We start from the raw sequence: 20,139 nt of genomic DNA, 5'->3' as shown, positions 1-20,139 counted from the left end.
GTATTTACCTACAGTAACATATTGTATCTTTAAACACTGTATGTATCTACAGTAACATATTGTATCTTTAAACACTATGTATCTACAGTAATATATTGTATCTTTAGACACTGTATGTATCTACAGTAACATATTGTATCTTTAGACACTGTATGTATCTACAGTAATATATTGTATCTTTAGACACTGTATGTATCTACAGTAATATATTGTATCTTTAGACACTGTATGTACCTACAGTAATATATTGTATCTTTAGACACTGTATGTACCTACAGTAATATATTGTATCTTTAGACACTGTATATATCTACAGTAATATATTGTATCTTTAGACACTGTATGTATCTACAGTAATATATTGTATCTTTAGACACTGTATGTATCTACAGTAATATATTGTATCTTTAAACACTGTATGTATCTACAGTAATATATTGTATCTTTAGACACTATGTATCTACAGTACCATATTGTATCTTTAGACAGTTTATGTACCTACAGTAATATATTGTATCTTTTGGCACTGTATGCACCTACAGTAATATATTGTATCTTTAGACACTGTATATATCTACAGTAATATATTGTATCTTTAGACACTGTATGTATCTACAGTAATATATTGTGAATTAGTTACAGTAATATATTGTATCTTTAGACAGTGTATGTATCTACAGTAATATATTGTGAATGTACCTACAGTAACATATTGTATCTTTAGACAGTGGTTTGTAGAATACTACGTAAGTGCAGACATAGTGATAAAGTCAAGTGCAGAGACAGTACCTGTTTGCCGTTGTGCGTGACAGAAGACAGGATGGTACGGAGGGTCTTGAAGCCCATGGCGATGTCCAGGAGATGAGCGGCGAAGAAGAAGTTGTTATAGTGACCCAGGATGGACATGGTCATATACCAAGCCAGGTACAGGAACGACTGCAGGGGTCAGGTAGAAGAAGACGATGACGAAGAAGAAGATGAAGAACATGAAGAAGAAGAGTGCTAAATGGCATATAAAATGTATTCCCTGTGGCTCAGTTGGTAGAGCATGGTGTTTGCAACGCCAGGTTTGTGGGTTCGATTCCCACGGGGGGGGCCAGCACAGAAAAAAAATGTATGAAATTGTATGAAATGTATGCATTCACTACTGTAAATCGCTCTGGATAAGAGCGTCTGCTAAATGACTAAAATGTAAATGTGTATTATTGTATATTAAATAAGCTGTTAAAGTTACTTAGCAGGATGAAAGAAGTCTTTATTTACATTGTCTGTGAAGACGACTCCTAGTTTCCAGATCTGGTACTTCACATCAACAGAGTTTAATCTGTAACGAGACAGGAGAGAGAACACAACATCAACAGGATTCATGTTGGGGTGTATTTGTCATCAATCAGGCCTCCTGCTGCCACCATCCTGTACAGTGATTGGTCCTGCTGACACCATCCTGTACAGCGATTGGTCATTACAACCATCTTCCAACTGAAACACTTAAAACATTAGGAGAACAGCTTTCAAAAAACACCTCTCACTATATTGGCTTCAGAGGAAGCTTCCTCCATATGAACAACAGGGAGAGAGAAAGATGCACATTTTAGAAGGTGGAATTAGATGTTTTGTTCTCTCTAACGTAGAGTAAGCTTCCCCATCTTTGAGCTTTAATGATCTTAGTTCAATGCGTGGGCTTTGAAGGGTCTGACAGGCACTGTCAGGGACATCCAAATCAAATTCATGTATTGGTCACATACACATATTTAGCAGATGTAATTGCGGGTGTAGCGAAAGGGCCCCCCCTCCATCCCTCCAAACCCTCCCCCTCCCCTGTCATTTCTCCCCCATCACCACCAGCCCCCTACCCGGCTCTGTCCCCCCCACCCCCAGACTCACACTGCGGCTAACGAGCTGTCTTTCTTGGGTTTCTTCTTCTCGTGGGCGTCGCTGAAGTCCAGAGCAGCCTTGTCCATACCCAGCAGCTCACTAATGCGGTCATGGCCGTAGAACTCTCCATACTTATCCATCACCTGCAGGGATAACCACACAGCTTTACTCTACTGTTCTAATATATTCTAAACAGGTTCTAAACTGGTTCTAAATATGTTGTAAACAGGTTCTAAACTGGTTCTATATATGTTGTAAACAGGTTCTAAACTGGTTCTAAATATGTTGTAAACTGGTTCTAAATATGTTGTAAACTGGTTCTAAACATGTTGTAAACTGGTTCTAAACAGGTTCTAAACTGGTTCTAAATATGTTGTAAACTGGTTCTAAACAGGATCTAAACAGGTTCTAAATATGTTGTAAACTGGTGCTAAACAGGTTCTAAACAGGTTCTAAATGTGTTGTAAACTGGTACTAAACAGGTTCTAAAGTGGTTCTAAATATGTTGTAAACTGATTCTAAACAGGTTCTAAACTGGTTCTAAATATGTGGTAAACTGATTCTAAACAGGTTCTAAACTGGTTCTAAATATGTTGTAAACTGGTTCTAAACAGGTTCTAAACTGGTTCTAAATATGTTGTAAACTGGTTCTAAACAGGTTCTAAATATGTTGTAAACTGGTTCTAAACAGGTCACTGACGTAGAGCTAAATGTATATCATTGAGAGACTTCAGTGAATATGAATTCAGACCTACCTTCCTCTTCACAAACTTATCCCAGTAGTTGTTTGGAAACGATCTGAAAATCAAAAACCAAAGTACATTACATTACATTACATTACTAATCAACATCCTCCAAACAAAAACTATTATCCACAATGCTCAGTCTACACAGAGTACATTATCCAGCGATGGAATGGATTAACGAAAACGGTTTCATTCATTTCTCTATATCATTAGCATGGGATCCATAGGGATGCAGGGGCAAAGCATCATCACTGCAAGACGAGCGTGATCGTTACGTTTGACATTTAAACATTTAGGAGGACAATTAGCCCAGCTTGTGGCCTCCGTGGACCCGGACCATGCTGTAATAGCTCTGCTGTAATAGCTGACAGGGTCCCAAACGGCACCCTAAACCCTACAACAGCGCACTCCATTTGAGCAGAGCTGGTCTACAGTAGCGCACTAGGTAGGGTATGTGGTTCCATTAGGGAGGTTGTGATAATGAACTGAGCGGTAACTGAGCGGTAACAGGGGACTTACCCAGTGTTAATCACCAGTCTGTCCCACTGGCCTTTAATGTCGTCCTCCGATGGCTGCTCCGTGATGTAGAGACCGTCGAACTCCAGCTTCCTCGCCACCTCCTTCTCACGCTTGAAGATCACCAACGGGACCTGGTGGGTAAACAGGCACGGAGGAAGGGTTGGTCAGAGAGGTGGAGAACTGCACCTGGAGGCAGTAGAAACCTACCTGGAGGCAGCATAACAGCAGTATCCTACCTTGAGGGAGTAGAAAGCTACCTGGAGGCAGAAGGAACCTACCTTGAGGCAGTAGAAAGCTACCTGGAGGCAGTAGTAACAGCCACATCCTACCTTGAGGGAGTAGTAACAGCAGTATCCTACCTTAAGGCAGTAGTAACAGCAGGATCCTACCTTGAGGAAGTAGTAACAGCAGGATCCTACCTTGAGTCAGTAGTAACAGCACGGTCCTACCTTGAGACAGTAGTAACAGCATATCCTACCTTGACACAGTAGTAACAGCAGGATCCTACCTTGAGACAGTAGTAACAGCATTATCCTACCTTGAGACAGTAGTAACAGCAGGGTCCTACCTTGAGGCAGTAGTAACAGCAGTATCCTACCTTGAGGCAGTAGTAACAGCAGTATCCTACCTTGAGACAGTAGTAACAGCATTATCCTACCTTGAGACAGTAGTAACAGCAGGGTCCTACCTTGAGGCAGTAGTAACAGCAGTATCCTACCTTGAGGCAGTAGTAACAGCAGTATCCTACCTTGAGGCAGTAGTAACAGCAGTATCCTACCTTGAGGCAGTAGTAACAGCAGAATCCTACCTTGAGGCAGTAGTAACAGCAGGATCCTACCTTGAGGCAGTAGTAACAGCAGAATCCTAACTTAAAGCAGTAGTAACAGCAGTATCATACCTTGAGACAGTAGTAACAGCAGTATCCTACCTTGAGGCAGTAGTAACAGCAGTATCCTACCTTGAGACAGTAGGATCCTACCTTGAGGCAGTAGTAACAGCAGTATTCTACCTTGAGGCAGTAGTAACAGCAGGATACTACCTTGAGGCAGTAGTAACAGTAGTATCTTACCTTGAGGCAGTAGTAACAGCAGTATCCTACCTTGAGGCAGTAGTATCAGCAGTATCCTACCTTGAGGAAGTAGTATCAGCACTATCCTACCTTGAGGCAGCAGTATCCTACCGTGAGGCAGTAGTAACAGCAGGATCCTACCTTGAGGCAGTAGTAACAGCAGTATCCTACCTTAAGGCAGTAGTAACAGCAGTATCCTACTTTGAGCCAGTAGTAACAGCAGAACCCTACCTTGAGGCAGTAGTAACAGCAGTATCCTACCTTGAGGCAGCAGTATCCTACCTTGAGTCAGTAGTAACAGCAGTATTCTACCTTAAGGCAGTAGTAACAGCAGTATCCTACCTTGAGGCAGCAGTATCCTACCTTGAGGCAGTAGTAACAGCAGTATCCTACCTTGAGGCAGTAGTATCAACAGTATCCTACCTTGAGGCAGTAGTAACAGCAGTATCCTACCTTGAGACAGTAGTAACAGCAGTATACTACCCTGAGACAGTAGTAACAGCAGTATCCTACCTTGAGGCAGTAGTAACAGCAGGATCCTACCTCGAGGCAGTAGTAACAGCAGTATCCTACCTTGAGGCAGTAGTATCAGCAGTATCCTACCTTGAGGCAGTAGTAACAGCAGTATCCTACCTTGAGACAGTAGTAACAGCAGTATACTACCTTGAGGCAGTAGTAACAGCAGTGACCTACCTTGAGGAAGTAGTAACAGCAGGATTCTACCTTAAGTCGGTAGTAACAGCAGTATCCTACCTTGAGCCAGTAGTAACAGCAGTATCCTACCTTGAGACCATAGTAACAGCGGGATCCTACCTTGAGGCAGTAGTAACAGCAGTATCCTACCTTGAGACAGTAGTAACAGCATTATCCCACCTTGAGGCAGCAGTATCCTACCTTGAGGCAGTAGTAACAGCAGGATCCTACCTTGAGGCAGTAGTAACAGCAGGATCCTACCTTAAGGCAGCAGTAACAGCAGTATCCTACTTTGAGCCAGTAGTAACAGCAGAACCCTACCTTGAGGCAGTAGTAACAGCAGTATCCTACCTTGAGGCAGCAGTATCCTACCTTGAGTCAGTAGTAACAGCAGTATTCTACCTTAAGGCAGTAGTAACAGCAGGATCCTACCTTGAGGAAGTAGTAACAGCAGTATTCTACCTTAAGGCAGTAGTAACAGCAGGATCCTACCTTGAGGGAGTAGTAACAGCAGTATCCTACCTTAAGGCAGCAGTAACAGCAGTATCCTACCTTGAGGCAGTAGTAACAGCAGGATCCTACCTTAAGGCAGTAGTAACAGCAGTATCCTACTTTGAGCCAGTAGTAACAGCAGAACCCTACCTTGAGGCAGTAGTAACAGCATTATCCTACCTTGAGGCAGCAGTATCCTACCTTGAGTCAGTAGTAACAGCAGTATTCTACCTTAAGGCAGTAGTAACAGCAGTATCCTACCTTGAGGCAGCAGTATCCTACCTTGAGGCAGTAGTAACAGCAGGATCCTACTTTGAGGAAGTAGTAACAGCAGTATCCTACCTTAAGGCAGCAGTAACAGCAGTATCCTACCTTGAGGCAGTAGTAACAGCAGGATCCTACCTTGAGGGAGTAGTAACAGCAGTATCCTACCTTAAGGCAGTAGTAACAGCAGTATCCTACCTTGAGGCAGTAGTAACAGCAGGATCCTACCTTGAGGCAGTAGTAACAGCAGTATCCTACTTTGAGGCAGTAGTAACAGCAGTATCCTACCTTGAGGCAGCAGTTCCTACCTTGAGCCAGTAGTAACAGCAGAACCCTACCTTAAGGCAGTAGTAACAGCAGTATCCTACCTTGAGACAGCATATCCTACCTTGAGGCAGTAGTAACAGCAGTATCCTACCTTAAGACAGTAGTAACAGCAGTATCCTACCTTGAGACAGTAGTATCCTACCTTGAGGCAGTAGTAACAGCAGTATCCTACCTTGAGGCAGCAGTATCGTACCTTGAGGCAGTAGTATCCTATGATGCAGCAGAAGGAGATGACAGTGTGTAGGATGGCCAGGATACGCAGGGTGGGCTCCATGTATCCGGTGCTCTCCTCCAGCACAAAGTGGACAAACACAGGGCCCTGCTGGGGGTTTTGTGGCTCCTGGGGGTCACTACCCTCCATCACGGGGTCCCACCGCACACTGCTCTCTGCCCGGGGCCTTCTGCTTTCAGGCATCACTGCTGAGGAGGATGACACCTGGAGGAGGGTGAGGGGGAACAATAAACCATGGGCTCACTCTAAAACTACTATAAACAGTGAGTAGCTGGATCCTCATCAATACAATCCATAGAAAATGTATTACTAAAATATATATTGTTGGAGAGATCTATCCCCTCCAATGTTCTCCCCCACCCATTAACCCTTCACCAGCAGCATCCCCAGAGGTATCCATGGGGTGGTTAATAAACACGTAAAGCTAGCTACTTCCTACAGGTTGTGATTACCTTGTAGAAGAGGAGGATGAAGTTGATCGCGAAGGCCACAAACAACGCCAGCATTCTCATGTTGTAGAAGTTCCGAGCAAAATAGTTCTAGAAAAAAAGTCAAATCACAACACATTGATGAGATGTTTGTGAAGGAGAGTGTGGCTGATAGAGGGGGGGTTGGCTGATAGAGGGGGTGGGGTGGCTGATAGAAGGGGTGGGGTGGCTGATAGAGGGGTGGGGTGGCTGATAGAAGGGAGTAGGGTGGCTGATAGAGGGGGTGGGTGGCTGATAGAGGGGGTGGGGTGACTGATAGAGGGGTGGGGTGGCTGATAGAGGGGGTGGGGTGGCTGATAGAGGAGGTGAGGTGGCTGATAGAGGGGCTGGGGTGGCTGATAGAAGGGGGTAGGGTGGCTGATAGAGAGGGGTGGGGGGTGGGGTGGCTGATAGAGGGGGTGGGGTGGCTGATAGAGGGGTGGGGGGCTGATAGAGGGGGTTGGGGGGCTGATAGAGGGGGTGGGGGGCTGATAGAGGGGGTGGGGTGGCTGATAGAGGGGGTGGGGTGGCTGATAGAGGGGTGGGGGGCTGATAGAGGGGTGGGGTGGCTGAAAGAGGAGGTGAGGTGGCTGATAGAGGGGGTGGGGAAGGCTGATAGAGAGGGTGGGGGGCTAATAGAGGGGGTGGGGGTGGCTGATAGAGGGGGTGGGGTGGTTGATAGAAGGGGTGGGGGGCTGATAGAGGGGGTGGGGGGCTAATAGAGGGGGTGGGGTTGGCTGATAGAGGGGGTGGGGTGGCTGATAGAGGGGGTAGGGTGGCTGATAGAGGGGGTGGGGTGGCTGATAGAGGGGTGGGGTGGCTGATAGAGGAGGTGAGGTGGCTGATAGAGGGGCTGGGGTGGCTGATAGAAGGGGGTAGGGTGGCTGATAGAGGGGGGTGGGGGGTGGGGTGGCTGATAGAGGGGTGGGGTGGCTGATAGAGGGGTGGGGGGCTGATAGAGGGGGTTTGGGGGGCTGATAGAGGGGGGCTGATAGAGGGGTGGGGTGGCTGATAGAGGGGGTGGAGGGGCTGATAGAGGGGGTGGGGGGCTGATAGAGGGGTGGGGTGGCTGAAAGAGGAGGTGAGGTGGCTGATAGAGGGGGTGGGGAAGGCTGATAGAGAGGGTGGGGGGCTAATAGAGGGGGTGGGGGTGGCTGATAGAGGGGGTGGGGTGGTTGATAGAAGGGGTGGGGGGCTGATAGAGGGGTGGGGGGCTAATAGAGGGGGTGGGGTTGGCTGATAGAGGGGTGGGGTGGCTGATAGAGGGGTAGGGTGGCTGATAGAGGGGATGGGGGTGGGGTGGCTGATAGAGGGGGTGGGGTGGCTGATAGAGGGGGTGGGGTGGCTGATAGAGGAGGTGAGGTGGCTAATAGAGGGGCTGGGGTGGCTGATAAAAAGGGGGTAGGGTGGCTGATAGAGGGTGTGGGGGTGGCTGATAGAGGGGGTGGGGGGCTGATAGAGGGGAGTGGGGGGCTGATAGAGGAGGTGAGGTGGCTGATAGCGGGAGGGGTGGCTGATAGAGGGTGTGGGGTGGCTGATAGAGGGGGGTGGGGTGGCTGATAGAGGGGGGTGGGGTGGCTGATATAGGGGGTGGAGTGGCTGATAGAGGGGGTGGGGTGGCTGATAAAGGGGGTGGGGTGGCTGATAAAGGGGGGATGGGGTGGCTGATAGAGGGGGGGTGGGGTGGCTGATAGAGGGGTGGGGTGGCTGATAGAGGGGGTGAGGTGGGTGATAGGAGGGGTGAGGTGGCTGATAGGGGGGGTGGGGTGGCTGATAGAGGGGGGTGGGGTGGCTGATAGAGGAGGTGGGGTGACTAATAGAGGAGGTGGGGTGGCTGATAGAGGGGGGTGGGCTGGCTGATAGACGGGGTGGGGTGGCTGATAGAGGGGGGGTGGGCTGGCTGGCTGGCTGATAGAGGGGGTGGGGTGGCTGATAGAGGGGGGTGGGGTGGCTGATAGAGGGGTAGGGGGCTGATAGAGGGGGTGGGGTGGCTGATAGAGGGGGTGGGTGGCTGATAGAGGGGTAGGGTGCTGATAGAGGGTGTGGGGGTGGCTGATAGAGGGGGTGGGGGGCTGATAGAGGGGAGTGGGGGGCTGATAGAGGAGGTGAGGTGGCTGATAGCGGGAGGTGTGGCTGATAGAGGGGGTGAGGTGGCTGATAGGGGAGGTGAGGTAGCTGATAGGGGGGTTGGGTGGCTGATAGGGGGGTGGGGTGGCTGATAGAGGAGGTGGGGTGGCTGATAGAGGGGGGGTGGAGTGGCTGATAGAGGGGTGGGGTGGCTGATAGAGGGGGTGGGGTGGCTTATAGAGGGGGTGGAGGGTGGGGTGGCTGATAGAGGGGGTGGAGGGTGGGGTGGCTGATAGACGGGGTAGGGGGGCTGATAGAGGGGGTGGGGTGGCTGATAGAGGGGGTGGGGTGGCTGATAGAGGGGGTAGGGGGGCTGATAGAGGGGGTGGGGTGGCTGATAGAGGGGGTAGGGTGGCTGATAGAGAGGGGTGGGGTGGCTGATAGAGGGGGTGGGGTGGCTGATAGAGGGGGTGAGGTGGCTGATAGAGGGGGTGGGGTGGCTGATAGAGGGGGTGGGGTGGCTGATAGAGGGGGTGAGGTGGCTGATAGAGGGGGTAAATGTAATATACATTAGCTCAGTCTTGTTGTGTGTGTGTGTCTGGTGTGTGGTGTGGTGTGTGGTGTGTGGTGTGTGGTATGCGGTGTGTGGTGTGTGGTGTGTGTGTGTGTGTGTGTGTGTGTGTGTGTGTGTATCGTACCAGCAGCTTCCTCTGATAGGCGATGATTTTCTTCCAGAAGGCAGACTCCTGCATGTCATGCTCATCAGACTTGGAGGTGTGGTGCTGTCTCACTTTAGCTTTCGGCTTATCCTCCTTCCTCTTCTTCTCCTCCTTCCTCCTCTCCTCCTCCTTCCTCCTCTCCTCCTCCTTCCTCCTTTCCTCCTCCTCCTGCTTCTCTCCATCCACTCCCCTGGACAGCAGGAACAATCAGTTATTTTTTATTTATTTTATTTTATTTCACCTTTATTTAACCAGGTAGGCAAGTTGAGAACAAGTTCTCATTTACAACTGCGACCTGGCCAAGATAAAGCAAAGCAGTGCGACACAAACAACAACACAGAGTTACACATGGAATAAACAAAACATACAGTCAATAACACAATAGAAAAAGTCTATATACAGTGAGTACAAATGAAGTAAGGAGGTAAGGCAATAAATAGGCCGTAGTGGCGAAGTAATTACAATATAGCAATTAAACACTGGAATGGTAGATGTGCAGAAGATGAATGAGCAAGTAGAGATACTGGGGTGCAAAGGAGCAAAATAAATAACAGTATGGGGATGAGGTAGATTAGATGGGCTATTTATAGATGGGCTATGTACAGGTGCAGTGATCTGTGAGCTGCTCTGACAGGTGGTGCTTAAAGCTAGTGAGGGAGATATGAGTCTCCATTTTCAGTTAACAAAAGCAGCAGAGCGAGCCCAGTGTTTACAGCTGTTTGTTGTTACATTCTTTTACATTGTAATAATATTGCTCTTCCATGATCAACTTAGTTTCATTATGTTCAACTGCTGTCACGTCCTGACCAGTAAGGGGTCATTTTGTTATTATAGTATGGTCAGGACGTGGCAGGGGTGTGTTTGATTTATGTGTCTTGGGTTTTTGGGTAATGTTCTATGTTGTCTATTTTTATGTTTGAATGTCTATTTAGTCTATTTCTATGTTCAGGTTTGGTTTGGCCTTCAATTGGAAGCAGCTGTTCTTCGTTGCTTCTAATTGGAGGCCATATTTAAGTAGGGGGGTTTTGTCACTGTGTTTGTGGGTAGTTGTTTCATGTATAGCTATGTAGCCTTACAGGACTGGTTTTCATCGTTGTTTGTTATTTTTGTTAAAGTGTTCACGTTTATCCAAATAAATAAGGAAGATGAGCACGATACCCGCTGCGCCTTGGTCCACTTTTTACGACGCATATGACAACTGACGTATTTCAGATGAACACACCAGAAGTAACAGAGGAAGGGGAAGTGGTACATACTCTGCTTTCTCCGGCTCTGACTTGGCCTCCTTGGTTTGCTCAGTCCCTGTCCTCTCTTCCTCTGAAGGACTTTTAGCCTAAAACGTGCAGAAACGCACCACATCACAGAATAACAGCGAAAACATCAAGGGGCAGAGCAGCCTTATCAACACAGAGCAGAGGTAATGTGTAGATAATGTGTTAGAGTGGTAGGAGTCCAGGCAGGGAGGGAGGGAGGGGGAGAGAGACACAGAGACAGAGTCGTGGTAATGTGTATATAATGTGTTAGAGTGGTGGGAGTCCAGGCAGGCTGACACTAATGTCTCTTCCTGCTGGGAAAGCAATGGTCCAGGGAGGAGGGAGAGAGAGACAGAGAGAGAGACACAGAGACAGAGAGACAGACAGACACCACAGTGTGCAATCACAGCAGCAAGATTTGTGACCTGTTGCCACAAGAAAAGGTCAACCAGTGAAGAATAAACACCATTTTACATACAACCCATATTTATGTTTCTTTATTTTCCCTTTTGTACTTTAACTATTTGCACATCATTACAACACTGTATATATACATAATATGACATTTTAAATGTTATTTTGGAAGTTCTATGAGTGAGTGTAATGTTTACTGTTAATTTGTATTATTTATTTCACTTTTGTTTATTATCTATTTCACTTGCTTTGGCAATGGTAAGAAATGTTTCCCATGCCAGGAAAGCCTTTGAATTGAATTGAGAGAAAGAGACAGAGTGAGACAGAGACAGAGAGAGAGAGAGAGAGAGGGACAGAGAGAGACAGAGAGAGGGACAGAGAGGGAGAGAGAGAGAGAGAGAGAAGGGGTGGGCCTGTAAAATGACATTACCTGGTGCCTTCTTCTCAGTTCCGGGGACGGTGAGGTAGCGGGGACAGGAGAGGCGGGGACCGGAGAGTTAAGCAGATCAGTCAGACTGGCGTTGGGGTTGTGAGCAGTTATCTTATACTGTCCTCCTTCTCCTCTCCTCAGATCTAATCCAAAGATGTCTGAGAGGACTTCAGTCCCGTCCACGGGCAGGGCCAGATCCGCCAGCTCCTCCTCAGCCGAGGGTCTAGCTGAGAGCGCCTTCTCCCCCTCCTCTCGAACCTCATCCTGGGTTGGGTCAGGCATGTTGGCCAACAGGTCAGACACCTTCAGAGGAGAAGAGAAGAGAAGAGAAGAGAAGAGAAGAGAAGAGAAGAGAAGAGAAGAGAAGAGAAGAGGAGAGGAGAGGAGAGGAGAGGAGAGGAGAGGAGATAGCAGTAACTTTATTTAAGAGATTCTCTGTTATATTTGTTTACTTTCAGCCAGTAGTTCTGAAAGCAGTGCCCACGAGCCAAAAGTGGTCCCTGAAAATTGCGTACTACATCACATACACTATATAGACAAAAGTATGTGGATACCCCTTCAAATTAGTGGATCTGGCTATTTCAGCCACACCCGTTGCTGACAGGTGTATAAAATCAAGCACACAGCCATGCAATCTCCATAGACAAACATTGGCAGTAGAATGGCCTTACTGAAGTACTCAGTGACTTTCAATGTGGCACCGTTATAGGAAGCCACCTTTCCAACAAATCAGTTTGTCAAATTTCTGCCCTGCTAGAGCTGCCCCGGTCATCTGTAAGTGCTGTTATTGTGAAGTAGAAACCTCTAGGAGCAACAACGGCTCAGCCGTGAAGTGGTAGGCCACACAAGCTCACAGAAGGGGACTGCCGAGTGCTGGAGCGCGCAGCGTGTAAATATCGTCTGTCCTCGGGTTGCAACACTCACTACCGAGTTCCCAACTGCCTCGGGAAGCAACGTCAGCACAATAACTGTTCGTCGGGAGCTTCATGAAATGGGTTTCCATGGCCGAGCAGCCGCACACAAGCCTAAGATCACCATGCGCGACGCCAAGCTACGGCTGGAGTGGTGTAAAGCTTGCTGCCATTGGACTCTAGAGCAGCGGAAATGCGTTCTCTGGAGTGATGAATCACGCTTCACCATCTGGCAGTCCGACGGAGGAATCTGGGTTTGGCGGATGCCAGGAGACGCTACCTGCCCGAATGCACAGAACCCTGACCTAAACCCCATCGAACACCTTGAGGATGAATTGAAATGCCGACAACGAGCCAGGTCTAATCGCCCAAAATCAATGCCGACCTCAGTAATGCTCTCGTGGCTGCATGGAAGCAAGTCCCTGTAGCAATGTTCCAACATCTAGTGGTAAGACTTCCCAGAAGAGTGGAGGCTGTTATAGCAGCAAAGGGGGGACCAACTCCATATTAATGCCCATAATTTTGGAATGAGATGTTGGATGACCAGGTGTCCACATACTTTTGGTCAGCTAATATATACCACACCAGCTAATATATACCACACCAGCTAATACACACCACACCAGCTAATATACACCACACCAGCTAATGCACACCACACCAGGTAATATACACCACACCAGGTAATACACACCACACAAGGTAATATACACCATACCAGGTAATACACACCACACCAGCTAATACACACCACACCAGCTAATATACAACACACCAGCTAATATACACCACACCAGCTAATACACACCACACCAGCTAATACACACCACACCAGCTAATACACACCACACCAGCTAATACACAACACACCAGCTAATATACACCACACCAGCTAATATACACCACACCAGCTAATACACACCACACCAGCTAATATACACCACACCAGCTAATATACACCACACCAGGTAATATACACCACACCAGCTAATATACACCACACCAGCTAATATACACCAGCTAATATACACCACACCAGCTAATACACACCACACCAGCTAATATTCACCACACCAGCTAATATACACCAGCTAATATACACCACACCAGCTAATATACACCACACCAGCTAATACACACCACACCAGATAATACACACCACACCAGCTAATACACACCACACCAGCTAATATACACCACACCAGCTAATATACACCACACCAGCTAATACACACCAGCTAATACACACCACACCAGCTAATACACACCACACCAGCTAATATACACCACACCAGCTAATATACACCACACCAGCTAATATACACCACACCAGCTAATACACACCAGCTAATATACACCACACACCACACCAGCTAATATGCACCAAACTAGCTAATATACACCACACCAGCTAATATACACCACACCAGCTAATATACACCACACCAGCTAATATACACCACACACCACACCAGCTAATATACACCACACTAGCTAATATACACCACACCAGCTAATATACACCACACTAGCTAATATACACCACACCAGCTAATATACACCAGCTAATATACACCACACCAGTAATATACACCACACCAGCTAATATACACCACACACCACACCAGATAATATACACAACACTAGCTAATATACACCACACCAGCTAATACACACCACACCAGCTAATACACACCACACCAGCTAATATACACCACACCAGCTAATATACACCACACCAGCTAATATACACCAGCTAATATACACCACACCAGCTAATACACACCACACCAGCTAATATTCACCACACCAGCTAATATACACCAGCTAATATACACCACACCAGCTAATATACACCACACCAGCTAATACACACCACACCAGATAATACACACCACACCAGCTAATACACACCACACCAGCTAATATACACCACACCAGCTAATATACACCACACCAGCTAATACACACCAGCTAATACACACCACACCAGCTAATACACACCACACCAGCTAATATACACCACACCAGCTAATATACACCACACCAGCTAATATACACCACACCAGCTAATACACACCAGCTAATATACACCACACACCACACCAGCTAATATGCACCAAACTAGCTAATATACACCACACCAGCTAATATACACCACACCAGCTAATATACACCACACCAGCTAATATACACCACACACCACACCAGCTAATATACACCACACTAGCTAATATACACCACACCAGCTAATATACACCACACTAGCTAATATACACCACACCAGCTAATATACACCAGCTAATATACACCACACCAGTAATATACACCACACCAGCTAATATACACCACACACCACACCAGATAATATACACAACACTAGCTAATATACACCACACCAGCTAATACACACCACACCAGCTAATACACACCACACCAGCTAATATACACCACACCAGCTAATATACACCACACCAGCTAATACACACCATACCATCTAATATACACCACACCAGCTAATACACACCACACCAGCTAATACACACCACTTTGCTAATACACACCACACCAGCTAATATACACCCCACCAGCTAATATACACCACACCAGCTAATATACACCACACCAGCTAATATACACCACACCAGCTAATACACACCACACCAGCTAATACACACCACACCAGCTAATACACACCACACCAGCTAATATACACCACACCAGCTAATACACACCACACCAGCTAATATACACCAGCTAATATACACCACACCAGCTAATATACACCACAGCAGCTAATATACACCACACCATCTAATACACACCACACCAGCTAATATACAATACACCAGCTAATATACACCAGCTAATATACACCACACCAGCTAATATACACCACGCCAGCTAATATACACCACGCCAGCTAATATACACAAGCTAATACACACCACACCAGCTAATATACACCACACCAGCTAATACACACCACACCAGCTAATATACACCAGCTAATGTACACCACACCAGCTAATATACACCACACCAGCTAATATACACCACACCAGCTAATATACACCACACAGCTAATATACACCATACCATCTAATATACACCACACCAGCTAATACACACCACACCAGCTAATACACACCACACCAGCTAATATACACCACACCAGCTAATATACACCACACCAGCTAATACACACCATACCATCTAATATACACCACACCAGCTAATACACACCACACCAGCTAATACACACCACTTTGCTAATACACACCACACCAGCTAATATACACCAAACCAGCTAATATACACCACACCAGCTAATATACACCACACCAGCTAATATACACCACACCAGCTAATACACACCACACCAGCTAATACACACCACACCAGCTAATACACACCACACCAGCTAATACACACCACACCAGCTAATATACACCACACCAGCTAATACACACCACACCAGCTAATATACACCAGCTAATATACACCACACCAGCTAATATACACCACAGCAGCTAATATACACCATCTAATATACACCACACAAGCTAATATACACCACACCAGCTAATATACACCATCTAATATACACCACACCAGCTAATATACACCACACCAGCTAATACACACCACGCCAGCGAATATACACCACACCAGCTAATACACACCACGCCAGCTAATATACACCACACCAGCTAATAAGACACCACCCCAGATAATATACACCACACCAGCTAATACACACCACACCAGCTAATATACACCACCCCAGCTAATACACACCAACACAAGAAATGACACAGACACTAAAAGCGATTCTCACCTTCATAGTCTTGGCTCCCTCCACCAGACTGCCTCCTAGGAAGGTGTTGTACATGATTCTGCAGAACCCTCTGGAGACGCTGAAGGTAAAGTGGAACAGGCCCATGATGACGGACCAATAGAAGGAGACCAGCGTCATCACCATGTCCTTCACTGTCATCTTTTTCATCCTCTTTATCTGCTTCTTCAGACTCTTCATGGACAGAACCTGTAGAGGAAAGAAGTCCTTGGTAGTCTTTAAATGGATATACTGGCTGTATATATATATATATATATATATATATATATATACTTTTGATATTGTCAAATTAAATACATTTACATTCATCAGGAACATGACGTTGTAGCGTAGAGCCATCAGGGCGGTCCGGACCGTGGTCACAGAGAAGAAGCCCATCTCAGGGCTCTCCTCTTCCGGTTTCTCTTTCTCGCTCTCCTCCTTCACGGCCGACCGTTCCCCGATGTCGGACATCTGGGCGGCCAGCTGCATCTCAAAGATGGTGTCCTCGCAGAAGTTAACGAACAGCTCCATCTTCTCTTTCTCCCCGCCCTCGTTGACTACGTCGAAGATGAACTGGCGTTTGGACTCTTTGACCTGAGGCTTCTCCCACTGAGTACGACTGGACTCACTGATCTCGAAGTAGACTCTCTCGATGCGCTTGGCACTGCCCATGATCTCGATACGGCCCAGGTACGGCTGGAAGTAATTCAGCACACTCTCAGCCAGCTCCAGGAAGGTCTGCAGGCGTGTGTCGTGGGGCATGTGTTCCGACAGGTTGGTCAGAAGGACGGCCACGTTGAAGCCGATGTCTTTGGCCGGTTCGTGGAAACGCTCCACAAACTCCTCGTAGTCCAATAGCTCATTCTCATCAGGCTCGGCACAGGAGAGCAGGAACTCCGTCTCAGACTGGGTATAGTGCTTGTGGCTCTCCATGGCTTTGTGGAAGTCTCTCTTGGAGATGACCCCTTTACCATCCGGGTCGTACTCCTTTATAAGAATAATAAAACATTTCACTGGATTTCAAAGACACTAATCAAGACACTCAACGTACATTGAAAGTACATTAAAAGTACATTAATAGTACCTTAAAAGTACATTAAAAGTACCTTAAAAGTACCTTTAAAGTATTTGAAAAGTACATTAAAAGTACATTAAAAGTACCTTGAAGGCGTCGGACGACGTCAGGTCTTTGAGTTTAAGGAACATGTCGAAGAACTTGAGGATCATCTCCACGTTGTTGGAGGACTCTACTAACATGTCTACCATCTGCTTCCCGATGGTTCCGTTGACCACGTTGCCTTCCAGCATGGACAGCAGCATCACAACCATGTCTTTCTGCAGATCCATCAACTCTTTCAACAACTCTATCTGGCTCGAGTCCTGAAGGAAGGACAACAACATCCACTTAGAAAACTGTTCAGAACATCAAGAAAACTACTACTACTATCACAACTACTACTACTAATACTACTACTACTACTACTATCACAACTACTACTACTAATGCTACTACTACTACTACTACTACTAATGCTACTACTACTACTACTACTACTGCTACTACTACTACTAATGCTACAACTAATACTACTGCTACTACTACTACTACTATGTCATGACGTTGGCCTCTTTTGGTACAGGGAGGACAGTTGACAACCCTCCCCTTTATACCATCCCCCAACCTACCTTCCCCCCAACCCAGGCCCTGTGTGAAAGGGTTGTAAAAACTCTAAGAGGAGAATCTCTGGCCACATGGCCCATAGAGAGACACAGGATATTCTTCCAACTCACAGAATTGGGGAGCCAAGCGACATTTGTGTTCTGGAGAAGGTATGGAAGATTGGTGAAGAATCCAGCTACGAACTGGTCCGCTTGGTACAATTTTGTGATACTCAGAAGAGACAATATATTACCATAAAACTGTTTATATAATAGCCTCAGCTTGAGACTTGCATCATAATGGTTGTATAAAATGTATTAATAAGGATAAAGCTATTTGTAATACATTGAGATGCTATGTACTGATGTTAATGTGATGGAATTGGATTTCTGTACCAAGCTTCACTCAGCCATCGGCACGCCCCCCAAGGGACACAGACAGGACCAGGCGTCATTTGACAAGCCTGTTCAAGGGTCACTATAAAACCCACCCTGATTTACATTTCTTTAGACCAGGCCTCCACTCCATGGCCAATAGGTTTTACCATCCAATTCCTCTACTGAAAGTGAACCATACCACGTGGTTAACTTTTAGACTATTGATACCGACAGAATAAGAACAAGTCTTTGATATTAATTATTAGTCTGCAGCTAAGTAAATTATATCATCGAACGCGAAGGCTATAACGACATTAATGAATGTCGCTTTGAAAGATCCATCCTAACCGAGAGAGAGAGAGAGAGAGAGAGAGAGAGAACTCTCCATCAGAACGACGCTCGAACAAGGATTCCGACGACACATGAGCGTAAATATATATTGATTGCAATTGTTCCCGAATGAGCGAGCCTTCAATTGTCAATTGTTAATATTAATGAACTCTGTGTACCTTCTCAGCTGACCGTTTATGACCCATTGTCTAACAGACCAGCCATGCCTGTTAGCCATTAGGGCACATTACTATACCAATCCTTTGTGACGATAATTACTGTTTGTATGTTTTCTGTTAATTACTTAGTGTAGTAAATAAATGATTTTAAGACAATTGATGTATGGATGATTTTAGTAAAGACTGGGTTCGTGCAGATACAACAATTTACGACGTTTGGAATGAGACTGGACTCGAGGTAAAATACACCATTTAAACCAGAAGATAATCGGCCTATACTATAATAGAATAGAATATTATAATACAGGAAAGTTATATTAGGAAAATTATAGCTTTGTAATCTGAATATTCTCCTTGGTGCCCCAATCTCCTAGTTAATTACAATTAAACGATTAATCAGTTTAATCGCGTGATAATAATTACAGGGAGTTAATTGATAAACATGTCTTCAGTTTAATGGTACCCCAAAGACACGATAACTACTACTACTAAAACTAATACTACTGCTCCTACTGCAGTGGTCGCCAACCGGTCGATCTTCAAGGCATTCCTAGTTCAATCACCAAACATTTCTGTAGAAACGTTAACGATAAAGGCTTGCACTCTTTTTTTGTGTGTTGTGCCTGTTGGCGGTAAATGCTCTTGTTCCAGAAACCATGTTGGCGGGAAATGCTCTTGTTACAGAAACCCTGTTGGCGGTAGATGCTCTTGTTTCAGAAACCCTGTTGGCGGTAAATGCTCTTGTTTCAGAAACCCTGTTGGCGGTAAATGCTCTTGTTTCAGAAACCCTGTTGGCGGTAAATGCTCTTGTTTCAGAAACCCTGTTGGCGGTAAATGCTCTTGTTTCAGAAACCCTGTTGGCGGTAAATGCTCTTGTTTCAGAAACCCTGTTGGCGGTAAATGCTCTTGTTTCAGAAACCCTGTTGGCGGTAAATGCTCTTGTTTCAGAAACCCTGTTGGCGGAAAATGCTCTTGTTTTTGAAACCCTGTTGGTGGTAAATGCTCTTGTTTCAGAAACCCTGTTGGCGGTAGATGCTCTTGTTTCAGAAACCCTGTTGGCGGTAGATGCTCTTGTTTCTACTGGTACTACTACAACTGGTACTACTACTACTGGTACTACTACTACTGGTACTACTACTACTACTACAACTGGTACAACTACTACTGGTACTACTACAACTGGTACTACTACTACTGGTACTACTACTACAACTGGTACTACTGGTACTACTACTACTACTGGTACTACCACTACTACTACTACTACAACTGGT

General features: G+C 46.1%; 1 protein-coding gene across 1 annotated transcript in view; it reads right to left on the bottom strand.

Moving 5' to 3' along the window:
- LOC106577405 (ryanodine receptor 2) overlaps window positions 1-20,139 on the bottom strand; it is a 117,305-nt gene that overhangs the window by 94,970 nt on the left and 2,196 nt on the right. Inside the window, exons 5-16 of the mRNA XM_045701188.1 lie at window positions 17,481-17,699; window positions 16,641-17,306; window positions 16,320-16,526; window positions 11,563-11,870; window positions 9,450-9,660; window positions 6,670-6,756; window positions 6,179-6,421; window positions 3,141-3,271; window positions 2,631-2,673; window positions 1,885-2,018; window positions 1,264-1,324; window positions 790-936 (exon numbers count right to left, since the gene is read on the bottom strand). Of these exons, the coding sequence (XP_045557144.1) occupies window positions 790-936; window positions 1,264-1,324; window positions 1,885-2,018; window positions 2,631-2,673; window positions 3,141-3,271; window positions 6,179-6,421; window positions 6,670-6,756; window positions 9,450-9,660; window positions 11,563-11,870; window positions 16,320-16,526; window positions 16,641-17,306; window positions 17,481-17,699 (2,457 nt within the window). The remainder of the gene's footprint in view (window positions 1-789; window positions 937-1,263; window positions 1,325-1,884; window positions 2,019-2,630; window positions 2,674-3,140; window positions 3,272-6,178; window positions 6,422-6,669; window positions 6,757-9,449; window positions 9,661-11,562; window positions 11,871-16,319; window positions 16,527-16,640; window positions 17,307-17,480; window positions 17,700-20,139) is intronic.

The sequence above is a fragment of the Salmo salar genome, chromosome ssa18 (assembly GCF_905237065.1).
Source record: "Salmo salar chromosome ssa18, Ssal_v3.1, whole genome shotgun sequence".
Classification (NCBI taxonomy): domain Eukaryota; kingdom Metazoa; phylum Chordata; class Actinopteri; order Salmoniformes; family Salmonidae; genus Salmo; species Salmo salar.
This window is presented reverse-complemented; position numbering and strand designations above follow the sequence as displayed.